The following is a 27,642-nucleotide window of genomic DNA, read 5'->3' on the forward strand; positions in this document are numbered from 1 at the left end:
GTGCAGTTTAGGGTATTTACTCACTGCTGATGTTCCGGTCACTCCAGCTTCAAGTGACCACCCGAGCCGTGCTGCGTCCACCAGGTCCTGGATCCAGCCAACCCCCAAACAAGTCCGGAGCGTGACCCTGAGCTCTCCTTCTGTCCTTTCCTCTGGCCGTCCCCACTAGTGATCCACCCAGGTCCAGCTCCCTCGGGCCTTCTGTTGGGAGACCCTTGGCCTTGGGTTCCCTGACCCTCCACGTGGTATGCCTTCGGGGTGGATGTGGTGGGTGGCCGTGGCAGACACTGCCCACGGCCTCCGGTCTCTGGCTAGGGTGTGCTTTTGCCCCCACCAGCTTGGGATCCGGTACCCTTTTGCCAACTCTTCACCCGCTGATGGACTTTGGGTTCTCAGAGTTCCTTTTCTGTTTCCCCCTCTGGGTCTTTCTGGCTTTCTCCTCTCTCTTCTCTGGGGCTTCTCTGCTCCTCTTCCTCCGACTTCTCTGCAAAGACTCACAGACTGACTGACTGTGGCTGACTGACTGACTGTGGCTGACTGACCCTGTTCTTTGATGGTGCCCACCTTATATACACCCTCTATGTGTGAGCTCAGGTGACCAGCACCCAATGAGCTCCTATCTTTACCCAGGCTGCTCCCCCTATCTGCCCCTACACTACTTGGGATGTACCACCCCCCTCCCACTCCAGTCAGGAACAGACTCGGTCGTACCTGCACATTTCTAAGTGGGAGTACCGTCGGTCTGCTCCTCGGAAATGGGATGTGTGTAGTGCATGCAGCCTACCGAGCTCAGTTCCACACTCCATCCTTACCCGGGAGTGGAATATCACACCTCTGGGTTGAGGTGCAATACCCCTGTAGCAGCCGAATCCTCAGGGTGCTACATTCCCCCCTGGTAAATCACAGCACGTCCTCGGGCTGTAAGAACAAAACACCAAAAACATACAAATTTTTGCATAAACATATAAAACATCATATATATATATATTAATAAAACTTTTCATATAAAACTTTCTCGTAGTCACTTTCTTTGGAACTCGTGGCTTTCCCATAAAACCAGTAGGGGCGCTTTAGGACGCGCAACTATTTACAAAGATATGGCCGCTCTCAGTCCTCGGCCAGGTATTAGGGAGGAATGACCGCTCTCAGTCCTCGGTCAGTGGGATTTAGGGGTTAAACGGGTAAACAGTTCAATTCTCTGGTCCCAACAGGGACTACATTAGCAACTGTAACAGTTCACTGTGCCCCGACGGGCAACTATATACAGCCTCGGCTCCGCTGTACTTAATGACGGCGTCCTCCTGCTCTTTCTTTATGGTTACCTCTAACTCTAGTTTCAGACCCGTCCGGGTCCTCTTGTTCTTCCTCCTCACACCGCAGCTCTTCCTCCGTCAGACGATGCACATGGAGGGCGTAGGGTCCTTTGGCACACTTGTGCCGGGTGAAGGTGACCTCGTCCCCGATGTAAAGGTCACGACCTCTGTGTCCCTCCGGTAGGTGGGACTCAACGTCTCTCCTGGTCACGAAGACGTCGCCTAGGGTGCGGTGGTCTCGGATGAAGCCCCACCCATGCTGCATGTTAAACTTTATCACAGTCCCGGTGGTGCGGGGACTATGCGCTGCACGGGGGTCTCTCCTGGCCCGGCTCTTCTGCTCCGCGCTCCTTATTTGAGCTTGCTGTTCCCGGACCCGCCTCTCTCTCCGCTCCCTCTCAAAGTCCTCGAGCTGTTGGCGGCAGCACTCAGCACGCTCCGCTGCAGCTGCCCGAGTCTCTTGAGTGAACCCCATGAGATCTTCTCCGGTGGGGTCCCACTCAAACTGCGCTTCTGCTAGCGGGGGCGAGATCCTCTTTACGGGCTTTGGAGCCGGGATCAGGGGTTCATCCAGGGGTCTCTCTCTCCGGAGTCGGGGATGGTGAAACTCCGGTGGCCATATAAATGGCTGCCCATCCGGGCACGTGTGCTGGGCGTACAGGTCCTCTCCCAGATGCGGCACTCTTGGTCTTATGGGCGCGGTGGTGTTAGCGCCCGGGTTGCCCGGGCCTTGCGGCCAGGCCTGGGGTATCTGGAAGGTAAAGGGCACCGTAAGGACGGCGGCGCCCTGGGCTACTTGGCCCTGCGACCAGGCCGGGGGCTCCGCGGAGGTAGGGGGCGCTGTTGGTATTGCGGCGCCCGGGGGTACTAGGCCTTGCGACCAGGCTGGTGGTACTTCCTGCTTGGTCACGCTCGGGGTCGAGGCGTGTGACGTCACAGGGGTCGCGGCTCCCGTTTGAGGCCTAGTCTGCGGCGGTGACGTTGCAGCGACGGGCACGGCAGGATAGACTTCGGGCTCTGCGACGGGGAGCTGGGGCAGGTACGCGGTTTCCCGGTTTGGGGTATAGACGTCCCCTTTACCTGCCTCCACTCGTTCGGCTCCCTTCTCGGCGCCGTCTCCGGCCTTCAATCCTCCCGCGCCATCCTCAGAGGCGGTCTGTTTCCTCATCTCGGGTGGCGTGCTCCGCTGACAGGTCTCGGTCTGCTGGGCCATCTCACGGCTCCACTCCGCCAACGTCTCTCGCTGCACCCGGGCCATCCTCCTTGCGAGGCCCTCCAGAGCGGTCTGTGCACACTCCCGGTCTCGGGGGAGCTGTGCTAGGACCTCCACTAGTCCTAGTGGAGTCGTTGTTTCCAGCAGGCTCCTGACCAACGGGTCGGTGCTGCTCTGCTCTCCTACTGTTGTCTCCAGCAGGCTCCTGGCCAACGGGCCGGTGCTGCTCTGCTCTCCCTCCTCTGTTTCTAGCAGGCTCCTGGCCAACGGGCCGGTGCTGCTCTGCTTTCTCGCCATCTCCGGGTAAGCTCCTCCGATATTCTTCTCCAGGCTTCTTGCCTCCGGGTGCGCTCGCTCCAGACTGCTCCAAGCGACACCCATCTTTGTTCTCTCCTTTCGTCTCCTCCCACTTCGAGGGCGGTCCCGGGGCCACTTGGTGACTGTCAGCTCCAGGGGCTGTTCTTTCACGCTGACAGACACCTCTAGCATCACAGTCTCTGTTGGTGGGGGCGGTTTCCACTTTTGGCGCCATTTTCGGTCCTGGCCCACGATGGGAGGTGGCCTCTCGCCACCCTCTGGCACGGCCATAATGGCGTCCGCTCTTCCAAGGCGGGAAACCTTTGGAAATGGCGGGAATCGCTTCCCAGTGGCGGGAAACTCTGCAGATGGCGGGAAAACGCTGTTAATGGCGGACAACCGGCGGGAATCGACCTGTGATGGAGTCCGATGGCGGGGACCCTCCGGAACCGGCAGGAGACTTCTTTTTGAGGTAAACTTGCACTTTTCTTCAGGCACGCAGTACCCGGGTGTTGCGGGCACGTAATCCTGCCGACTACGCCAAAGTTGACGCGCCCCCTGGGCCATATTCTTTAGGGGGAATATCCGGAGCCGGATCAGATGGGAGTTGTAGTCTTCCGAGTGGCTGTGACCCGGTCCGTGCCCAGGGTGTCAAACTCAGTTGTATGTGGCAGTCCTACAGATGTTATTAAGTTCTTAATGTCGACTACGCCACCCGTTGTATTGCGGTCACTATGGCCGCCGCTGCAGCAGGGTCCGCTGAGGCCGATGGTGTAGGTGCAGCTTGTGATGGTATAACCCCCAACGGGTGGGGTATAGCCTCAGGGGGTCAGGTGCAGAGGATGGGGGTTGTGGTGGTGCAGCGTAGATGTAAAATGAAGACAGAGTCGGGTTGTGCAGTTTAGGGTATTTACTCACTGCTGATGTTCCGGTCACTCCAGCTTCAAGTGACCACCCGAGCCGTGCTGCGTCCACCAGGTCCTGGATCCAGCCAACCCCCAAACAAGTCCGGAGCGTGACCCTGAGCTCTCCTTCTGTCCTTTCCTCTGGCCGTCCCCACTAGTGATCCACCCAGGTCCAGCTCCCTCGGGCCTTCTGTTGGGAGACCCTTGGCCTTGGGTTCCCTGACCCTCCACGTGGTATGCCTTCGGGGTGGATGTGGTGGGTGGCCGTGGCAGACACTGCCCACGGCCTCCGGTCTCTGGCTAGGGTGTGCTTTTGCCCTCACCAGCTTGGGATCCGGTACCCTTTTGCCAACTCTTCACCCGCTGATGGACTTTGGGTTCTCAGAGTTCCTTTTCTGTTTCCCCCTCTGGGTCTTTCTGGCTTTCTCCTCTCTCTTCTCTGGGGCTTCTCTGCTCCTCTTCCTCCGACTTCTCTGCAAAGACTCACAGACTGACTGACTGTGGCTGACTGACCCTGTTCTTTGATGGTGCCCACCTTATATACACCCTCTATGTGTGAGCTCAGGTGACCAGCACCCAATGAGCTCCTATCTTTACCCAGGCTGCTCCCCCTATCTGCCCCTACACTACTTGGGATGTACCACCCCCCTCCCACTCCAGCCAGGAACAGACTCGGTCGTACCTGCACATTTCTAAGTGGGAGTACCGTCGGTCTGCTCCTCGGAAATGGGATGTGTGTAGTGCATGCAGCCTACCGAGCTCAGTTCCACACTCCATCCTTACCCGGGAGTGGAATATCACACCTCTGGGTTGAGGTGCAATACCCCTGTAGCAGCCGAATCCTCAGGGTGCTACAATTACTGTTACTATATCATACATAACATTAGCAGTAAAGAAACAGCTACCACTACTATTAAAAAATATAAAAACATTTCAAGATCACGTACCGTGCTGTCAAAACTTGAATAAGTTCTTTTCTGTGCTGCACTCTATGTTTATTAGTCTTGAATCGAGGATCGTCTATTAGCTCAGAAAGATCTGTAATCTAAATAACATATATAAATTATTGAAATAAAGAGTACCAATAAATTAAAACATAAATCAATTTATACTGTTTCCATGAATTATGAGAAAATAATAAATAATATATATATAAGGATATTACATAGGGGCTTCATAGACAACAGTCAAAGAAGCAAAAGAAAGTCACATCACATCTTAATAATATTAGTTGTATGGTTTAACCCCATCCCCCCAGGCAATTTTCTATTTTACCTTCTGTTCTGCATGCTGTGATTTATTTTTTTTCCTCATGCCGAATACAGCTGAGAAAAAGTATGGGGATCGGCATTGCTTCATTGAATAACATTGGTGCAAGTCCAATCCCTTTTTTTCTCACATTGCACTCGTCCGATTTATATGCTTGTGTGAGCGACCCCTCACAATATAAGCCTATGGAGCATCAGAACAAGGGTCCATAAGCTTACATTTTAAACGCGACCCTGGAGTTTATGTGTAAGACAGCTTGTCAGAATAACTGTCATGTGACCGAGAAGAGGACCAGAGTGGCACTGGAAACTGGGGAAGACTGCAATCAGTGGGTATATTAACCCCTTTCTGACATAAGACCTATCCATATGTCCCTGTGGCCTGGTACTTATTGACCAGGGACGTATGGATACGTCTCGGCAATTTTCTGAACACAGAGGCTGAGCACACGCGATCGCCACCAGGTGTCAGCTGATTATGACACTGCTCCCGGCACTTTAACCTGCTGATCGCTGCAATCGCAGCATTTAGCCTGCAGGCAGAGGGAAGCAAGCCCATCTGCCTTTGGAGCTAAGTCATTGCGGGGTCCCGATCATTGTCATGGTAACTCGATGTCATCATGACGACATCTGGGTCACCAGGGCTAGGAAAGTTGCTTAGTGCATGATCTGGCAACTTTCTGTCAGTGCAGAACTGACAGTTCGTGTAGTATAGAAATGTTCCTGCATCCCTAAACTATACAAGCAATCAGCCTGTGATTAATGAAAGTCCCATAGTGGGACAAAGTGTAAAAGTAAAAAAAGGGAAAAAAATTGTAAAAATGTAAAAAATAAAAAAAAGCACAAAATAATAATAAAAAAATAAAAATATATTGCACCCATAAATAAATATCTGTCTGAAAAAAAAAGTACACATATTTGGTATCGCCACATCCGGAACAAACTGTAACACTAATTAAACCCTTCAGTGACCACCATAAAAAATGAGGCAAAAAATTTAATTCTTCATCATGAACAAAAAGTGGAATAAAACGCGATCAAAAAGACGAATGTAAATAAAAATGGTATCTCTGAAAACGTCATCTTGTCCCTCAAAAAACAAGCTGCCATATAGCTTCATCAATGGAAAAAGAAAAAAATTATAGCTCTCAGAATAAAGCGATGCAAAAATAATTCTCTTTTCTATAAAAGTTTTTATTGTGTAAAAGCGCCTAAACATAAAAAAACGCTATAAATGTGGTACAGCTGTAATCGCACTGATCCAAAGAATAAAGCTGCCTTATCAATTTGACCACACGCAGAGTGACATTAAAAAACAAAACAAAAAAACAATTCCTGAATTACTGTTTTTTTGTCATTCTGCCTCGCAGAAATCAAAATAGAAAACGATCAAAAAGTGTCACTTGCCCAAAAATTGTACCAATAAAAACGTCAAGTCGTCCCACAAAAAATAAGCCCTCACATGAATCTGTCAAGGGGTGCTACAATATATGGAGACTCTACACTGTATAGAGGCACAATGTATGGGCACTAAACTGGCATATTTGCAATTCTCCAGAAAAGAAGCATGGCGTGGATGTTACAAAATAGTTACTGCAGTCGTACATGAATTCATTGAGCGGTGCAATTTCTACAATGGAGTCACTTTTGGTTTTTTTCTGCTGTTCTGGCACCTTCGGGGCTCCACAAATGTCACCTGTAAACTATTATCGCAAAATCTGTGCTCTAAAAGCCAAATAGCGCTCCTTCCTTCTCAGCCCTGACGTGTGGCATCACCGCGTTCGGGAGAAATTGTGCATTAAATTATGGGGTGCAGTTTCACCTTGTGTACCACGTCCTCAATGTTATAAAATTCTGTGAGGTACCTATGGGGTCAAAATACTCACTACAACTGTAGATGAATTCCTTAGACAGTGAAGTTTCCAATACAGGGTCACCTGGGGGATGGGGGGGTTGCTGTCCTGGCACCCCAGGAGCTCGGCTAATGGAGCGCACAATGAATTTAAACGAAATTCTAAAAGTCAAGTAGCACTCCTTCCCATCCAATCCCTGCCGTTTGCTCAAACAGTAGTGTACAACCACATATGGGGTACTGCCACATTTGGGTGAAATTTCATAACAAATTGTGGGGTCCAATTTCTCCCATTACCCCTCGTGTAAATCATAAATTTGGTGCTAAAACAGTATTTTAGAGGAAAAAAAATAATTTTTTGTTCTCACATCTAAAAACTATCAAGTTTCACCAATCACCTGTAGATTAAAAATGCGCAGTACACCCATAGATGACTTCCTTGAGTGGTCTAGTTTCCAAAATGGGGTCACTTGCTGGGTGTTTCTGATGTTTTTGCATGTCAGGGGCTCTCCAAATGCGACATGGCATTCACAATCTATTCCAGACAAATATAGCTCTTTTCTTTCCAAAGCCTGACACGTGCCCAAACAGCAGTTTTTGACCACATATGGGATTTCATCGCGTTCAGGAGAAATTGTATAACAAATTATGGAGTCCGTTTTCTCCTATTATCCATTGTGAAAATGATAAATTTGGGGCTAAAGTAACATTTTCGGTAAAAAAATTTACATTTTCAATATGACGACCTAATGTAATCAAATTCTATGTAGTACCTGTAGCTTCAAAATGCTCACTATACCCCTAGATAAAATCCTTAAGGGGTGTAGTTTCCAAAGTGGGGTAACTTGTGGGGGTTTCCATTGCTGAGGCACATCAGGGGCTCTCCAAATGCGACATGACACCCGTAGACCATTCCATCAAAGTCTGCTTTGCAAAAGGTTACTCTATTTTTTCCAGGGTGCGGCAGGCTTGGTTTTCACCAGAGTGCAGCAGCCTTGGTTTTCACGGACTAGTACGCAACCTTTACTACATAGACTGTAGAACAGGAAGGTTGCTCAGGCACCTCACCAACAGGGAGGAAGCAATATTTATGGAGTGTCCCACAGCCATTGGCTGGGGACGTAATAGCAAGAAAGCATGCTGGCCCTTTAAGAGGGTGGGAGTGTGCATGTGCATGCCCTAAGGACAAGGCCGGAAGACCTGCTGGATGCAGGAAGAGCACAGGAGGGGAAAGCGTCAGCTGCAGCGCGGGTGAGTGTACTGACACACCGGAGTCCCTGCCTGTCATCAAACATGTTGCTAATTGGTGGTCAATTAATGACCACTATTGGCATGTGTAAACCTACCCTTAGCCTTATCCATAATGCAATGTCATCAGGGAAGCATCTGATTGGCTTCAAATTTATTCTGCAGCAGGACAATGACCCCAAATATATATCCAATATCATTAAGAACTATCTTCAAAATAAAGAGTCCTGGAAGGGATGATGTGGCCCCCATAGAGCCCTGATCTCAACATCATTGAGTCTGTGGGATTACATGAAGAGACAGAAGGATATGCGCAAGCCTACAACCACAGATCTGTGGTTAGTTCTCCAAGATGATTGGGAACAACCTCCTTGCGAGTTCCATCAAGAACTGTGTGCAAGTGTACCAAGATGTCAAGTAAGGTCTGGAAAAGACTTGGTGCAACACAAAGGGAAGAGGGAAAGGGAGCCCAGACACTAGGGAAAGGGATGTGTGGAGACCTCCTAGTCTGGTCTAGTGTCACCCTGTCTCAACTATAGTCCCTATATTGACTCTTCACCAATCGCCGCACACGTGCCTCGCCCTGACTTTCCCTAGAGTATGGCTAAGGCTAGGGAAGGAAGGAGATGAGCACTAGTCGATCTTCACTAAACTCTATAGACAACAAGGGTAGACAAACAGGGGGGAATTGCTTAGCTTTAGACGACTCCAAATAAATGTGCATACGGCTTCAAGCTCCAGAGAGGAGGAAGTACTGCTCTTGCTAAAGCCTCACAAGTAGAAATGAATATCGCCGGCACCTCCCTCTGAAACACAGCAGGTATTTATACACCCAGGTAGGGTGTTAATTAGCCAGAGAAAGGTAGCTGCTGGGTCCTAGAGACAGCCTCTAAGAAGATGTCTGTAATGCCAAATGTAGGGCGACCTCCTGCAACCAACTGCAGGGAGACTGTATGTCACTTCTGACACACAAGTGACACTAGAAGAAGGCAAATGTTGGTGACACCTAATATTGATTTGATTTAGATTCCTCTTTTGTTCATTCATTTTGCATTTTGTTAACTGACAAAAATAAACTATTAAACGTTAATTTTTTAAAGCATCCTTGCTTTGCAGCATTTTTTCCATACCTGCCTAAAACTTTTGTACAGCACTGTATATCGCACATGTAGTATCTATAGTAGAAAAAAAATGTTTTTCACATTTTTTTCATTGTTAAGCAATTACTAGAATATATATTGTTTGTAAATGTGTTAAGAGGTTGCACATGCATCTGTTGTAAAAAAAATATTTTATTAATATCTAAGTGGTCCTCAAATTTGTACACAGTATATGAAGAGCCGATCTCTCAGGCCTGCTATGCTCCTCTGTCTCATATCAGCAAAGAGTAAAACGGGATATATACTTTTCGCTAACAGGATTTATCTTTTTTACAGGCAAAAAGTTGTTTAAATGATTCCAGGATTCATAAAGAAAGCCTGTGAGTCCTGGGTTTGCCACCTCCACACTCATTGTTGACTGCTTTTCAATGTATGAATTTGTATACAGGGCAATTAGTGTGTATGGGAGGTAGAGAAAAAAAGGATTAACAGCTTTGTAGCATTTTAAATAGATTTTTGCATGAAAATACTGTAGAAATAGATTGGATCAGTAGCATTTTAGATTATTATTATATGTTAAACATAAAATCCAAAAGTACATACTTGCATAGAATCATAATTAATTATGTACTTATTAACAAAGCTTTACAATTGACTGCTAGATAGCACCATAATGAAGTGACACTGCTAAAAAGCTAGTTGCTAACGTTAAATTATATAAAACTTTATAAAATCAGTATGGACATGATATAATATTTTATTATTTTGGTTTGATTTTTACTCATCTTAGTAATGAAGTAACAATGAATAATCTGTAAAGTGTGTTAAATATATTTTCTTCTAGGTTGCTAAGGCAGACCTAACCTAAGAAAATCTTGCAATTTTCACACAGGTGGACTATAAATTAATACACAAATAATAAAACTTCAGGATACATGGTGGCAAATGTGCACGTTCTAGTGTCAGATCTCCAGATAAAATCTTTTTTTTTCTACTTACGTTTGTTTATGTCATCCAGTGAAGTTACAGCAATGACCTAAGCCCAGAGAAGAATTTTGTAATATCTTACACATTTATTAGCAGTTAAAGATTTTACTTGTAATGATTTATGACCACTATTATAAATCAATGAGTCATTTACTACTTTTTTATTTATGACCGGACTAAGAAAATATGGCCTTAGCACAATATCTGTCATTTCTTAAGCAATGGTGACATCCTGTGGCAGTAATGCATATGGGGGTCCATTTCTATGACTGGCATTGCTGCACTCCGCTATATTTTCTTATATTGAGTTTGCCATCTGTGTAATGTCACTGGGAAACATTTACATATATTATAGTGAATGTTTTAACTTGTTGACAGTAACAGTTAACATTGCATCTCTGTCTACTTAACAAGTCAATCAACTTGTGTGTAACAAAGGATAACTGTGTTCTTGTTTCTAAATGTCAATCAAAACAAACTTTTCATGTGCTTTCGTGGAAAAATTTAAGGAACCCTCAGGTTTTCTTCATAAACGTTGTCTTTATTTATTCTTATTATTACTTATTTTCCTCTACTCTTAGAGAAGATGTCTTAGTAAATGTTATCTGCAGCTTTGCTACCAGTAAAGTATTTAGCCAAGGTGGAAGCAAAACCAGGAGTTTCATCTAAAAAGAAAGACAAAGATGTTGACCAACTGTAAAAATTAGACTGAATAGACAAGTTAAAATGTGAAATGTTTCCGCTCAAAAAGAGGGTGTTTGTCTACCAAGTACTGGAAAGTACTGTCCACAGGTACTGTGCAAAGGAGATTATTCAGCGATACAAAGTACAATCATCCCTTATCCCATGAAACCTTTTATCCTTTTAATAATCATATTATATAGCACTGTGTACTTACAATTGCTCATCTTGCCTTTCTACCCAGATAATTCTTCTCTTTTCCATTAGGTCTATGACATCACACGATTAAAAACTGACTAGCTGACTCCTTCTAAGCTCTATGTAGAAAAACAAGGTCAATTTTCTCTGTATGATTAATAGGTCACTGCAAATGTCAAAGACAGGAGGGCAGGGGGAGCAGCTTGATCAGGAGTAGATGAGGGGAATGATTTATACAAGGACAAGATACTTCCTGTTTCTACATAGAGCAGAGAAAAGAGAAGAATTAGCTGGATGGAAAGAAAAAATGAGCAATTGTACATACTCAGTGCCATATAATATGATGACTGCAATATAGTAAGAGGATAAAAACTTTGAGTGCCTCTTTAAAACAAGTGTATTTTACATCTTATCAAAAAACAGCAAGTAATATTGGGTCAGTGACATAGAACTGCTGTCGCCTAACTCACTGCAGAGTATTAATAAATTCTATGCAAAGTAGCTTAAGGAAAAAAAATGGAGACTGAGATACGGTCACATCAGTGTATAAAATATAAATTTTATTATGAAACAAACAAATCAAGATGTATGCTGTGGAAATGTAACAAAAGTTAAAAGGAGGTGCATATCACAAAAATATATATACAGTGGTTTGCGAAAGTATTCACCCCCTTGGCATTTTTTGTGTTTTGCTACATCACAATATGAAATGTCACTTGTTTTTTTGAGGGTTTGCATCAGTTCACGTAAAGAATATGCCTACAACTACACTGTTCAAAAAAATAAAGGGAACACTAAAACAACAGAATATAACTCCAAATACATCAAACTTCTGTGAAATCTCACTGTCCACTTAGGAAGCAACACTGATTGACAATCAATTTCACATGCGGTTGTGCAAATGGAATAGACAATAGATGGAAATTATTGCCAATTATCAAGACACACTCAATAAAGGAGTGGTTCTGCAGGTGGGGACCGCAGACCACATCTCAGTACCAATGCTTTCTGGCTGATGTTTTGGTCACTTTTGAATGTTGGTTGTGCTTTCACACTTGTGGTAACATGAGATGGATTCTACAACCCACAGAAGTTGCTCAGGTAGTGCAGCTCATCCAGGATGGCACATCAATGCGAGCTGTGGCAAGAAGGTTTGCTGTGTCTCTCAGCGTAGTGTCCAAAGGGTGGAGGCGCTACCAGGAGTCAGGCCAGTACACCAGGAGACGTGGAGGGAGCCGTAGGAGGGCAACAACCCAGCAGCAGGACCGCTACCTCCATCTTTGTGCAAGGAGGAACAGGAGGAGCACTGCCAGAGCCCTGCAAAATGACCTCCAGCAGCCCACAAATGTGCATGTGTCTGCAAAAATGGTTAGAAAGCAACTCCATGAGGGTGGTATGAGGGCCCGACATCCACAGATGGGGGTTGTGCTCACAGCTCAACACCGTGCAGGATGCTTGGTATTTGCCACAGAACACCAGGATTGACAAAGTCGCCACTGGCACCCTGTGCTCTTCACAGATGAAAGCAGGTTCACACTGAGCACATGTGACAGACGTGACAGAGTCTGGAGACGCCGTGGAGAGTGATCTGCTTCCTGCAACATACTTCAGCATAACAGGTTTCGCAGTGGGTCAGTAATGGTGTGGGTTGGCATTTCTTTGGAGGGCCACACAGCCCTCCATGTGCTCGCCAGAGGTAGCCTGACTGCCATTAGGTACCGAGATGAGATCCTCAGACCCCTTATGAGACCATATGCTGGTGCGGTTGACCCTGGGTTCGTCCTAATGCAGGACAATGCCAGACCTCATGTGGCTGGAGTGTGTCAGCAGTTCCTGCAAGATTAAGGCATTGAAGCTAAGGAATGGCCCGCCCGTTCCCCAGACCTGAATCCGATTGAGCACATCTGGGACATCATGTCTCGGTCCATCCACCACAGACTGTCCAGGAGTTTGCAGATGCTTTAGTCCAGGTCTGGGAGGAGATCCCACTGGAGACCATCCGCAACCTCATCAGGAGCATGTCCAGGCATTGTAGGGAGGTCATACAGGCACGTGGAGGCCACACACAATACTGAGACTCATTTTGACTTGTTTTAAGGACATTACATCAAAGTTGGATCAGCCTGTAGTGTGTTTTTCCACTTTCATTTTGGGGGTGACTCCAAATCCAGGCCTCCATTGGTTAATAAATTTGATTTCCATTGATGATTTTTGTGTGATTTTGTTGTCAGCACATTCAACTTTGTACAGAACAAAGTATTCAATGAGAATATTTCATTCATTCAGATCTAGGATGTGTTATTTGAGTGTTCCCTTTATTTTTTTGAGCAGTGCATGAACATTTGCTTTTCTTTTTATTGTGAAGCAAACAAAATATAGAACAAAATAACTGAAAACTTCAGTGTGCATAACTATTCACCCTCCTAAGGTCATTACTTTGTAGAGCCTCCTTTTGTACAATTATAGCTGCACGTTGCTTTGGATAAGTATCTATGAGCTTTCCACATTTTGCCACTTGGTTTTTGCCCATTCCTCAAGGCAAAACTGCTCCAACTCCTTCAAGTTAGATAGTTTCCTCTGGTGAAAAGCAATCTTCAAGTCTGACCACAGATTTTCAATTGGATTAAGGTCTAGGCTTTGACTAGGCCACTCCAAAACATTTACACGTTTCTCCTTAACCCCTTTCTGACATTATACATACTAATACGTATCTGCACCCTGAGCCTTATTGACCAGATACATATTAGTACGCATCACACAGGCTGAGCGGGCGCAATCGCCGAAGGGTGTCAGCTGATTGTCACAGCTGACACCCGGTGATATGTGCAAGGAGCGGTCCCACACCGCTCCCTGCACATTAACCCCCGAAATGCTGCAATCAAAGTCGATCGCAGCATTCCGGTAGCAAGGGGAGGTAAGCGCTGCTTATTCACCTCTTCTTCGGCATCCTGCGTTGTCTCTGCTGGGTCCCGGTGGTTGTCATTGTGACCTGATGTCGTCATGACGACATCCGGGTCACCAGACAGAAGGAAGTTAGTTAGATCGTGCTCAGTGCGCGGTCTAACCAACTTGTGTGTGCAGAGCTGCAGCCTGCATAGCATAAAGATGCTGCTGCAGCATTTCTATGCTGTGCAAGCGATCTGAGTTAAAAAAAAATGAAAGTCCCAGAGTGGGACAAAGTGTAAAAGTAAAACAAAAATCAGAAAGTGAAAAAAAAAAAATTGTAAAAATATTTTTAAAAAAATGAAAATAATAATCCCCAAAAAATAAAAATATACTGTACCCATAAATAAATATTATAAAAAAAAAAAAAACAACAATAAAAGTACACATATTTGGTCTGGAACGACCTGACCTATAAAACTGTCCCGCTAGTTAACCCCTTTAGTGAATACGGTAAAAAAATTAAAGAAACGAAGCAAAAACGATTGCGTCATCATTATACTGTCAAACAAAAAATGGAATAAAACACGATCGAATGTAAATAATAATGGTACTGCTGAATATGTCATCTTGTCCTGCAAAAAACAAGCTCCATCACCCGAAAAATAAAAAAAGTTATAGCTCTCAGAATAAAGCGAGGCAAAAAAAAATATTTTTTCTATAAAATAGTTTTTATTGTGTAAAAGCGTCAAAACACAAAAAAAATATAAATATGGTACCGCTGTAAACGTACTGACCCAAAGAATAAAGCTGCCTTATCAATTTTACCACATGCGGAATGGCATAAAAAAACACAAAAAATACAATTCCTGAATTGTTGTTTTTTTTTATTCTTCCTCCCAGAAAACCGGAATAGAAGGCGATCAAAAAATGTAACATGCCTGAAAATGGTACCAATAGAAACGTCAACTCGTCCTGCAAAAAGCAAGCAGTCACATGACTCTGTTGGCCGAAATATGGAAAAATGATAGCTCTCAAAATATGGTGATGCAAAAACTAATCTTTGCAAAAAAAATGTTTTTTTAATGTGTGACAGCAGTCAATCATAAAAATCCGATATGAATAGGGTATTGTTGTAATCGCACCGACCCGAAGAATAAAGTCATCTAATCACTTATACTGCACGAGGAAAGGCATAAAAAATAAACTGTAAGGTTAGGGTTGTGCTAGGTTTAGGATTGTGCTAAGGTTGGGGTTAGGGTTGTGCTAGGGTTAGGGTTGTGCTAGGGTTAAGGTTAGGGTTGTGCTAGGGTTAAGGTTAAGGTTGTGCTAGGGTTAGGGTTAGGTTTGTGTTAGGGTTACATTTGTGCTAGGGTTAGGTTTGTGCTAGGGTTAGGGTTGTGCTAGGATTAGGGTTGTGCTAGGGTTAGGGTTGTACTAGGGTTAGGATTAGGGTTGTGCTAGGGTTAGGGTTGTGCTAAGGTTAGGGTTGTGCTAGGGTTAGGGTTGTGCTACGGTTGGGATTTTTTCAAGAGTAAAGGAAAAAAAATGATGACGATATGGCGACTAGTGTTGAGCGCAAGTGCTCGCTACTTGAGTTTGCATCGGGTGCTCATGTATGCACCGAGTATCGCGGGTGCTCGAGTGACCTGCTCGAGTTTCCACCCCATAAGCTTCGTGGCCAAAAAAAACCTCTTGGGGATTGCCTGCCATGCACGAGCGATCCCCACATGTTTTTTTTGGTTGTCTAACAACCGTGAAACATGTGAAGTGGGGACTCGAGCATGTCACTCAAGCACCCGCGATACATGGTGCATACCTGAGCACCCAATGCAAACTCAAGTAGCGAGCATTTGCACTCAAGACTAATGACAACTTATTCAATATGATGACCTAATGTTATCAATTTCTGTGTCGTACCTCTGGGTTCAAAATGTTCACTATGCCCCTTGATAAAATCCTTGAGGGGTCTAGTTTCCAAAATTGGGTCACTTGTGGAGGTTTCCACTATTTAGGCACATCAGGGGCTCCCCAGACGTGACATGGCGTCCACTCTCAATTCCAGCCAATTTTGCGTTCAAAAAGTCACACAGTACTCCTTCCCTTCTGAACTCTGCTGTGCGCCCAAACAGTGTATTTTCCCCACATATGAGGTATTGGCGAACTCAGGAGAAATTGCACAAAAGATTTTAGGGTCCATTTTCTCCTCTTACCATTGTGAAAATAAAAAATTTGGGGCTAAAACATAATTTTTGTGGTAAAAGTTTGATTTTTTTTATTTTCATGGCTCAATGTTATAAACTTCTGTGAAGCACCTGGGGGTTTAGGGTGCCCACCACACATCTAGATAAGTTCCCTGAGGGGTTTAGTTTAAAAAATGATGTCACTTGTGGGGGGTTTCCACTGTTTAGGCACAACAGAGGCTCTCCAAACGCAACCTGGCGTCCGCTAATTATTCAAGCAAATTTTATATTCAAAAAGTCAAATGGCGCGCCTTCCCTTCCGAGCCCTGCCGTGCGCCCAAACAGTGGTTTGCCCCTACATATGGGTTATTGGCGTGCTCAGGAGAAATTGCACAATAAATTTTGGGGTCAATTTTTTCCTGTTACCCTTTCAAAAATAAAAAAATTGGGGTCTAAATTAACATTTTTGTGAAAAAAGTTAAACGTTCATTTTTTTCTTCCACATTCCAAAAATTACTGTCAAGCACCTGAAGGGTTAATAAACTTCTTGTATGTGGTTTTGAGCACTCTGAGGGGTGCAATTTTTAGAATGGTGTCTTTTTTGGGTATTTACTGTCATAAAGGCCCCTCAAAGTCACTTCAAATCTGATATGGTCCCTAAAAAAATGGTTTCGTAAATTTTGTTGGAAAAATGAGAAATCACTGGTCAGCTTTTAAACCTTCTAACTTCCTAACAAAAAAATGTTGGTTCCAAAATTGTGCTGATGTAAAGTAGACATATGGGAAATGTTATTTATTAACTATTTTGTGTAACATATCTCTCTGATTTAAGGGCATGAAAATTCAAAGTATGAAAATTGTGAAATTTTCAAAATTTTGCCAAATTTCCGATTTTTTCACACATAAACGCAAGTCATATCGAAGAAATTTTACCACTGTCATTAATTACAATATGTCACGAAAAAACAGTCTCAGAATCGGTGGGAACTGTTGAAGCGTTTCAGAGCTATTACTTCATAAAGTGACAGTGGTCATAATTGTAAAAATTGGCCCGGTCATTAACGTGCAAACCACCCTTGGGGGTAAAAGGGTTAAACCACTCAAGTGTTTCTTTAGCAGTATGTATGGGTCATTGTCTTGTTGGAAGGCAAACTTCCATTCCAGTCTCAAATCAATGACTGAAACAGGTTTTGGTGCGGAATATCCCTGTATTTTGCACCATCCATCTTCCCAATGACTCAGACCTTTTTCTCTGTCCCTGCTGACAAAAACAGTGTTCTTGAGGTGATGGTTTGGTGCCAGACATATTGTTTACTTTGGTGCCCAAAAAGTTCAATTTTGGTCTCATCTGACCGCAGCACCTTCCTCTATACATTTGGGGAGTCTCCCACATCTCTTGGCAAACTCAAAATGAGCCTTACAATTTTTGTGTGTAAGTAAAGGCTTTTTTCTGCACACTCTTTCATAAAGGCCACCTCTATGCAGTGTACAGTATATTGTGGTCGTAAAGACAAATACTCCAGTCTCTGCTTGGGAACTCTGCAGCTCCTTTAGGGTTACCTTTGGTCTCTCTGCTGCCTCTCTAATTAATTCCCTCCTTGCTCGGGCTGAGAGTTTTGGTGGGCGGCACTGTCTTGGCAGATTTGTTGTAGTACTATGTTCTTTCCATTTGATGATAATAGATTTGATAGTGCACGGGGAGATCAACAGAGATTGAGATATTTTTTTTATAACCGAACCCTGTACTTCTCAACAACTTTGTCCCTGATTTGTTTGGAGACCTCCTTGGTCTTCATGATGTTGTTTGGTTAGTGGTGCCTCTGGCTTAATGGTGTTCCAGCCTCTGTGGCCTTTCAGAAAAGGTGTGTATATACTGACAGACCATGTGACATTTTGCACACTGTTGGACTTACTTTCACTAAACATATGACTTATGAAGATAATTGCTTGCATCAGAAATTTTTAGGGGCTTCATAGTAAAAGGGGTGAATACATATCCACATGTACATTTTTAGTTATTTGATCCCATCAATTTAATTTATGCCTATATTTTTCTCACTTCACTTCACCAACTTAGACTATTTAGTGTCGATGATCCACAAACAAATCGGATTACAAAAATATTTAAACACATGTTGTAATGTAACAAAATAGGTAAAAAGCATAGGGGGTGAATACTTTTGCAAGTCACTGTACTGTACATATATGAAAGATGTAGAATAAAGAATGGGAGCTGCTGTCAGATAGTATGCATATGTGCATGGTCAATGTAATATACCAAAAGTACCCATAGTGGTGTAACTAGTATAGAGCACACTTGCACAGTACTTTTGAAGTACATACATATGGATCACCAAGGCATGGAACAAGTTGATCAATAAAGAATAAAGTGCAAATGCAAATAACGTATTTTTTGGACTATAAGACGCAGCGGACCATAAGACGCACCTAAGTTTTAGAGGAGGAAAATAGAAAAAAAAATTAAGCAAAAAATGTGGTCATGATGCTTTGTTAAGGGGGAGGGGGTCTGCTGCTGACACTGTTATAGGATAATGTCCCCCAATTCTGCTAATATCCCCCATCCTGGTATATATGGCCCCCTTCTTCCTGTTATATGTGGCCCTCATCCCCATCCTAATATGCATGGCACCCCAATCCACTATCCTGGTATGCATGGCACTCCAATCCCCCATCCTGGTATGCATGGCCCCACTCATCCCTCTTCCTGGTATGTATGGTACCCTTCATCCTGGTATGTATACCCCCCTCACACCCATCCTGGTATGTATGGCACCTTCATCCCTCTTCCTGGTATGTATGGCACCTTCATCCCTCTTCCTGGAATGTATGGCCCCTTCATTCCTCTTCCTGGTTTTATCACACTCTTCATCCCTGTATGCATGGCCCCCTTCATCCTGGTATGTATGGCACCCTTCATCCCTATATGTATGGCTCCCCTCATCCCTCTTCCTGCTATGTATGGCACCCTTCATCCCTTTATGTATGAGGGGGCACTTAGAGGGATGAAGGGTGCCATACATACCAGGAACCGGCTGCAGGCACAGTGTGCTGGCTATTAAGGAAAATGAGTATTCACTGCTCCCCACGCCCATGGGCATGGGGAGCAGTGAATATTCATTTTCTTTAGTAACGGGCACAGTGTAGGCTGCAGCAGGCTGCTGCTGCCTCCTGTGCCCCGCTACTCCACCGTTGTCACTTCCCCCACCACCCACAGCCACAGTATTTATGTATATCGGACTATAAGACGCACCTCCCACTTTCCTCCAAAATTGTGGAGGAAAAAAGTGCGTCTTATAGTCCGAAAAATATACGGTAAGTGCTGGTATGTAGATTTAGGAGAATGTAAAACCCAAATAAATCCAGGTATCTGAATCTAAGGGATATATTAATCTTTGGGATATATTAATCTCAATACAATGTAGTGATCCAGTCTAAGTGTAACATATAACCATGATTCATACCATATAAATATTAGAGTGCAAATGCAATGGAGTCCTAGTGTGCTAATCCATAATGAAAAAGAAAAGGGAAATCCACCAGCACATCCAACAGGAAATAATTAAAAATTGTTCTTTATTGAAAAAAAACTAAAACATGCTAAAATGAAACCTCAGAAACCTGACGCGTTTCTGGTGTATACAACACCCTTATTCATAGGACGACCTAGTCACCCAGTCATCCTATGAATAAGGGTGTTGTATACACCAGAAACGCGTCAGGTTTCTGAGGTTTCATTTTAGCATGTTTTAGTTTTTTTTTTCAATAAAGAACAATTTTTAATTATTTCCTGTTGGATGTGCCGGTGGATTTCCCTTTTCTTTTTCATTTGTTTGTGATCACCAATGGGTGCGGCACCCTCAGGATGGATTCCGGCTAGCATATGGTTTTGAAATAGACAATGTGGTAAGCTTTCTACATTTTCCCTCCCCTTCTCCCTTCTACGCCATTTTCAGTGCTAATCCATAGGGTATGTTGGGCCCGATATAATGGACCACAAATAGATCCTGGTCATCATAACAGCCTAGTAAATCAAATACAAATATTTGCATAATGCAATGAATATTACAATGTGCTTAGATGTAATGAGAAAGGAGACACTACTCGGTCCTCCTCCTCCTGGACCTGTCACCTGCCTTTGACACAGTGGACCATTCCTTCTTCTATAGACTCTCTCATCTCTTGGCATCAAAAACTTGGCCCTATCTTGTATCTGTTCATACTTAACAGGAAATTCAGTGTCTCCCACTCACACCCCACCTCCTCATCTTGCCCCCTATCTGTCAGTGTCCCCCAAGGTTCAGTCCTAGAACCCCTGCTCTTCTCCATCTACACCTTCGGCCTAGGACAGCTCATAGAGTCCCATGGCTTTCTGTATCACCTCTATGCTTATGACACACAGATCTACCTCTCTGGACATGATATCACCTCCTTACTAACCAGAATCCCACAATGTGTGTCCTGTATTTCATCCTTCTTCTCTGACATATTTCTAAAATTTAACATGGATGAAACTAAAATCATCATCTTTCCACCGTCTCACTCAACCTCCCACCTGACCTATCCATCATAGTTAATGGCTGCTCACTCTCCCCAGTTCCGCAAGCTCACTGCCTCGGGGTAACCCTGGACTTTAATCTCTCCTTCAAAACACATATTCAAGCCCTTTCCACTTCCTGCCGACTCCAACTCAAAAATATCTCCCAGATCCGCACATTCCTCAACCATGAATCTGCAAAAACACTAGTGCACGCCCTCATCATCTCCCGCCTTGACTACTTCAACCTCCTGCTCTGTGGCCTCCCTTCTACCCTTCTAACACTCTCGCATTCCTCCAATCTATCCTAAACTCTGCTGTCCGACTAATCCACCTGTCCCCCCGCTATTCCCCAGCCTCTCCTTTCTGTCAATCCCTTCACTGTCTCCCTATTACCCAGAGACTCCAGTTCAAAACCCTAACCATGGCATACAAAGCCATCCACAACCTGTCTCCTCCATATATCTGTAACCGAGTCTCCCAGTACGTACTAGTACGCAACCTCCGATCCTCACAAGATTTCTTCCTCTACTCCCCTCTTATCTCCTCTTCCCACACTCGCATACAAGATTTCTCCCTTGCATCCCCCCTACTCTGGAACGCTGTACCCCAACACATCAGACTCTCACCTACCGTGGATACCTTCAAAAGGAACCTGAAGACCCACCTCTTCCGACAAGCCAACAACCTACAGTAACCCTCACTCCACCATACCGCTGCATGACCAGCTCTACCCTCACTTACTGTATTCTCACCTATCCCTTGTAGATTGTGAGCCCTCGTGGGCAGGGTCCTTGCTCCTCCTGTACCAGTCGCCGACTTGTATTGTTCAAAATTATTGTAATTGTTTGTGCAATGTATACCCCTTTCACATGTAAAGCGCCATGGAATAAATGGCGCTATAATAATAAATAATAATAATAATAATGTGTACCTGAATTGGTATGAGCAGCGAACACGATACGTGCCCACCCCAAAGCGCGTTTTGGCGTACCTTTTTGAAGGGGTGTGGTCATCTAGGATTGACAGGTATAAGAATGCAGTCTAGGCCAATGGAACAACTGTGCACTTGCACGCAACCTCTGATCCTCACAAGATTTCTTCCTCTACTCCCCTCTTATCTCCTCTTCCCACACTCGCATACAAGATTTCTCCCTTGCATCCCCCCTACTCTGGAACGCTGTACCCCAACACATCAGACTCTCACCTACCGTGGATACCTTCAAAAGGAACCTGAAGACCCACCTCTTCCGACAAGCCAACAACCTACAGTAACCCTCGCTCCACCATACCGCTGCACAACCAGCTCTACCCTTACTTACTGTATCCTCACCTATCCCTTGTAGATTGTGAGCCCTCGTGGGCAGGGTCCTTGCTCCTCCTGTACCAGTCGCTGAGTTGTATTGTTCAAAATTATTGTAATTGTTTGTGCAATGTATACCCCTTTCACATGTAAAGCGCCATGGAATAAATGGCACTATAATAATAAATAATAATAATAATAATAATAATGTGTACCTGAATTGGTATGAGCAGCGAACATGATATGTGCCCACCCCAATGCGCGTTTTGGCGTACCTTTGTGAGGGGGTGTGGTCATCTAGGATTGACAGGTATAAGAATGCAGTCTAGGCCAATGGACCAACTGTGCACACATTCGTTGCCCATCCCCCTGACCACCTCTCATTGGCTTTATGGATTAGCACACTAGGACACCATTGCATTTGTACTCTAATATTTATATGACCATGCACATATGCATACTATCTGATAGCAGCTACTCTTCTTTATTCTACATCTTTCATTTATATATTTTTTATGTGATATGAGCCTCCTTTAACCTTTTGTTGAATGTCCACTGCATATATCTTGATCTGCTTGTTTTGTTATAAAATTTACATTGTATACATTGATGTGACCATATATAATTTGTTTGTTTTTTTCTTTTCCTTGCATTGTCAATAATTTCCACTGAGGGTCATTTTTACTTTGTTGTCTCATGCCTAAATGCAAACCTATTTAGGATACAGAAAATTATATATTCAATAATATTAACTTTATATATATTAGCATTACGCGTACACAATATAAATATATACATATATATATATATATATATATATATACTAGATGGTGGCCCGATTCTAACGCATCGGGTATTCTAGAATATGTATGCGGCCGACCGGGCGCAATCAGCAGAGCATTGTTTAAATTTGGCGCCAAAATCGCTGATTGGTCGCGGCCAGCAACCACGACTAATCAGCAAAACGGTGTTTAAATTTGGCGGCAATATCGGTGATTGTTCACGGGTGGCGGCCGCGACCAATCAGCGAACTGTGTTAGTGAGGACCGTAGAGCTTGTTTAAATTTGGCGATAAAATCGATCAATCAGCAAAGCGTTGTTTAAATTTGGCGGCAATCTCGCTGATTGGTCTCGGCCGGCCGGCGGCCGGGACCAATGAGCAGAGCGGTGTTTAAATTTGGCGCCAAAATCGCTGATTGGTAGCAGTCGCCGGCGGCCGCGATCAATCAGCAGAGCGTTGTTTAAGTTTGGCGCCAATCTCGCTGATTGGTCATGGCTGGCGGCCGCGACCAATCAGCACAGCGGTGTTTACATTTGGCGCCAATCTCGCTGATTGGTCGCGGTGGGCCACCGCGACCAATCAGCAGAGCGGCGTTTAAATGTGCCGCCCATCTCGCTGATTGGTCGCGGCCGGCCACAGCGACCAATGAGCACAGCGGCGTTTAAATTTGCCGGCCATCTCGCTGATTGGTCGCGGCCGGCCACCGCGACCAATCAGCAGAGCGGCGTTTAAATTTGCCGCCCATCTCGCTGATTGGTCGCGGCCGACCACCGCGACCAATCAGCAGAGCGGCGTTTAAATTTGCCGCCCATCTCGCTGATTGGTCGTGGTGGCCGGCCGCTACCAATCAGCAGAGCGGTGTTTAAATTTGCCGCCCATCTCGCTCACTGGTCGTGGCCGGCCACCGCGACCAATCAGCAGAGCGGCGCTTAGATTTGCCGCCCATCTCACTGATTGGTCGCGGCCGGCCACCGCGACCAATCAGCGTCGTATTAGTGTGGGCCCGGGAGCGGCGCTGCTTGTGCGGCTCCGTATTAGCGAGGACCGGGGAGCGGCGCTGCCTGTGCGGCTCCTTTTGCTGCGAGAAGCCGGGAGATGAGCGGCTGCTCGCAGCAGAAGCATCCCCACCGGCAGCGCCGCTCCCCGGTCCTCCGTTCACACTTTCTGTCGGGAGATCAGCGGGCCAAGCCGCTGATCTTCCGACGTTAGCCGCATGGAGGTCAGCGGCGCCGGTTGGGGTAGTTGTGCTACTAGCGCCGCTCATCTCCCCGCTGCATCGCTGCTGACCTCCATCCGCCAGATGAGCCGCTAACGGCCGCCATCTTTTTTTAGAAATCCCGCGGCGCTGATTGGCCGCTGCCGCACCAATGAGCGACGCGGGATTTCCAGGACAGACAGACAGACAGACAGACGGGATAAGACGATTATAAATATAGATATATAAACATATATATATATATATATATATATATATATATAAAATTTATTAATATATATTATTTCCTGTAAAGTACCTTAAGGGTATGTGCACATATCATCTTTTCAGGCGGATTCTGTTACCAAAAAAAAGCAAAGTGACCGAACCATTCTTTAGGGGGCTTCCATTTGGAAGCCAACACTATTTTATATGTGGAAAACACAAAATATTGGCGGCTTTGCCACAACAAAAGTGATGTACAAGATGTCAAAGAAGACTGTTCATGAAAATAACAGCTGCTGTTTTTCGGAAGCATCGCCTGCTTCAAAAACTATACAAGTACGATGGCATATAAGGTTTCTACCTATCAGTAATAGGCAGGGGACACTGAATTTAGCAGCATCTCATAGCATATACTTGAAATTCTAAACACATCACTCACACATTAATAGTATACACATAGGCAGGGTGAGACAAGGAAGTTTTATAACTTTGCAGCAATTCATTGTATGGACAAAGTACTAATCATTGCTATCTTTTATAAAGCATCAATGGCATCTTCTTGTGGTTGTAATATCAAAAATCAGAGGTCATGACTGATGTGTCTAATGGCCAGATAACCTGGTATATCAAATGGACATACAAGTATAGGAACAATCTCTCCGGACTCGTGTTAAAGGCCTAATGTATTCCTCAAGAGATCCTTTAGTAGGGAAATTCTGGGAGGATGGGGGTAAGACAATCTCCCAACTGCCGCATTCCAATCCCCCAGGAGCTGAATTTTTCTCCCGACACGTTTCCTCAATATGGATTCATCAGGAGAGTAAAGAGCCTACTTGTCTAGTCTCTGACAGCAAGGCATATGAAATAAAGAGTTCTCCATAGCTTCTCTGCCTGAGTTAACCCCCTTTAAATATACTCTAATGCAGTACTCATCTCCAGTAAAACCGCATGGCACTGGAAGCCATCACTTCCGGATGCCAGAACGCAGTGGAACATATGTATGGAGGGCATGATGTCACTTCTGAGCTCTGCAAAGCAAAAGTGGAACACATATTGGATTGCAAACCGGAAGTGATGGCCCTCCAGACGCCGGGTGGCTGTGGAACGCACCCTGTACCGCAGACAGAGATAATAAACAGGAAATTAGCATTCAGAGAGATTCCAAGTCTCCAACAAATGAAGGGGGCCTGCGGACAACTTGCACCCAAGACTGCATTAATAGTCTGTTCAACAACCATTTAGGAAACTTGGACTAAACCCCAATAGCCCTCCCATATAAGAAAAAAGAACCAATCTGGTCACACAATATCCTATATCATCAGTGGGAGGGGAAGGGATGGGTCAATAGTTACACAATTAACTCCTTACAGACTGGACTTAATTGGCATAAATACAGGATTGAAAATATCAGATTAGATCATGTATTAGAGACCATGAAAACAATTGAAAACAGCAATGTGGTTACTCAAAATGTAAGGAAGGACCTCTATTCCTGATCTATTCTGAAAATAACACATCACTTAATGATACATGAAGGGAGAAAGGAAAGAGCATCGGTGGTAAATGGGAGACCCAGATTGAAAATAGGTAGATCCCTACATCGCCTTAACCAAATAAAGGAAATTATATTCCTACCTGGCCACAGGGGTTGACACCCTGGATACTGGAGGTGGCGCCCCCACTCCTCGTCGACTGACCCTCGCTAATCAGCCCTAGATAACTGGAAACCCTAGAGAAAGCAACTATAGGAAGGTTGTTCATTCAGCCCTGTCAGAGAAACTGTTTTCAATCGGTATATCCACTTCATTTCTCATTCTAAAATGGGCCTGTTCCAGTCACCTCCCCTTATTGGTACACTCACTTTATCAATATCCAAGAATATTATACATGATGTAGAACGGCCATGAATGGAGTTAATATGATATGCCACATGAATGTCTCGTTTATTGATAATATCTCTTAAGTGTTCAGAGATTCTCTTGTGAAATTTTTGGTTAGACTTGCCTATATATTCCAATCCACATGAGCATAAGGCTCTATAAATTACACCACCCGTGCAACAATTAATAAATTATCTAAATACTTACTAACCAGGATTGACGGGCAGGCTATACAGCCACTACATTTGAAACAGCCACTAACATTAGAGAGTAACAATGTGGATGACCTAGGGGAGGACAAGAAGCGGCTATGTACAAGTCTCTCTTTTAAAGATTTGAGTGTAGGAAGCAATGGAATCTTTTGAAATCATTGTCCATCTTGAGGATAAGCCAGTATTTATTTTGGATAGATCTGATGTCATTGAACGGCTATTAAATTTGGTAATAAACCATATCTCATTGCTCCCTATTAGTGATGAGAGAGCACTAAAATGCTCGGGTGCTTGAAGCTCGGGTCGAGCACATTGGAATACTCGGGTGCTCGACCCGAGCAACGAGCCCAATGTAAGTCTATGGGAAGCTCGAGCATTTTTCTGGTGGACCCCCCGGTGGTCTGCAGAAGGTCAAAAATTGCCCAAATCGATGGGAACGGTGCTCAATTAAACGTCAGGCAGGCAGAATATATAGGCAGATAGGCAGGCAGAGTATATAGGAGGGTGCATGAAAAACATAGCAGGACACTTGAAACACACTAGTGCCCTCCGATTTTCATGCACCCGTCTCTTTAAAAAAGCGGCAATTCATCAGCGACATACACCGGTACCCGACAATTTAGAACAGAAAGAAGAGAGCATCACACATAGATTAGATAGATAGAAACATGACAGTCGCATATATAATAAGTACAGTGACAGTGTTGATTACTGTACTTGTTATTTAGTGTTAAAATAAAGGATTTATTAAAAAAAAATAATAGTGTTTTTGTCTCTTTAAAAAAGCCGGCCGGCAATTCATCAGCAGCATACACCGATACCAGACAATTTAGAACAGAAAGGATAGAGCATCACACATAGATTAGATAGATAGAAACATGTCAGTCACATATATAATAAGTACAGTGATAATGTTGATTACTGTACTTGTCATTTAGTGTTAAAATAAAGGATTTATTAAAAAAAAAAATTAGCGTGAGGTTCCCCGTAATTTTAGTCTCTAGTGGAGGTTAAGCAGACGGCTGGGGCAGATGTTTGAAGCCTGGGAAGGGGGTAATACCCACTAATATCATCCCCCAGCTGAATACCTAGCCTTTACCAGCTATTAAAATGGGGACCCCCCAAAAAAAATTACGTGGGGTCCCCCCTATTTTAATAGCTAGCAAAGGCTAGGCAGACAGCTGGGGGCTGATATTAATTCATGAAATAAATACATGAAATAATTCAAAAAAAGGGCTTCCCTGTATTGTTGTGTCCGGCCAGGTACAAATAGGCATCTGGGGGTTGGGGGCAGCCCGTTCCTGCCTGCTGTACCTGGCTGGACACAAAAATAGGGCAAAGCCCCACGTCAATTTTTTTAAAT

The 27,642-nt window shown here is 44.4% G+C and overlaps 1 protein-coding gene across 2 annotated transcripts in view; it reads right to left on the reverse strand.

Annotated features, from left to right (window-relative positions):
* Positions 1-27,642, reverse strand: part of SUGCT (succinyl-CoA:glutarate-CoA transferase) — a 1,771,027-nt gene that overhangs the window by 1,002,206 nt on the left and 741,179 nt on the right. For both annotated transcript variants that reach the window (XM_073676600.1, XM_073676601.1), the window contains exon 11: positions 4,676-4,773. In XM_073676600.1, coding sequence (XP_073532701.1) covers positions 4,676-4,773 — 98 coding nt within the window. The remainder of the gene's footprint in view (positions 1-4,675; positions 4,774-27,642) is intronic.

The sequence above is a fragment of the Phyllobates terribilis genome, unplaced genomic scaffold, assembly GCF_046119375.1.
Source record: "Phyllobates terribilis strain yellow unplaced genomic scaffold, ASM4611937v1 Scaffold_4__5_contigs__length_816908805, whole genome shotgun sequence".
Taxonomy (NCBI): domain Eukaryota; kingdom Metazoa; phylum Chordata; class Amphibia; order Anura; family Dendrobatidae; genus Phyllobates; species Phyllobates terribilis.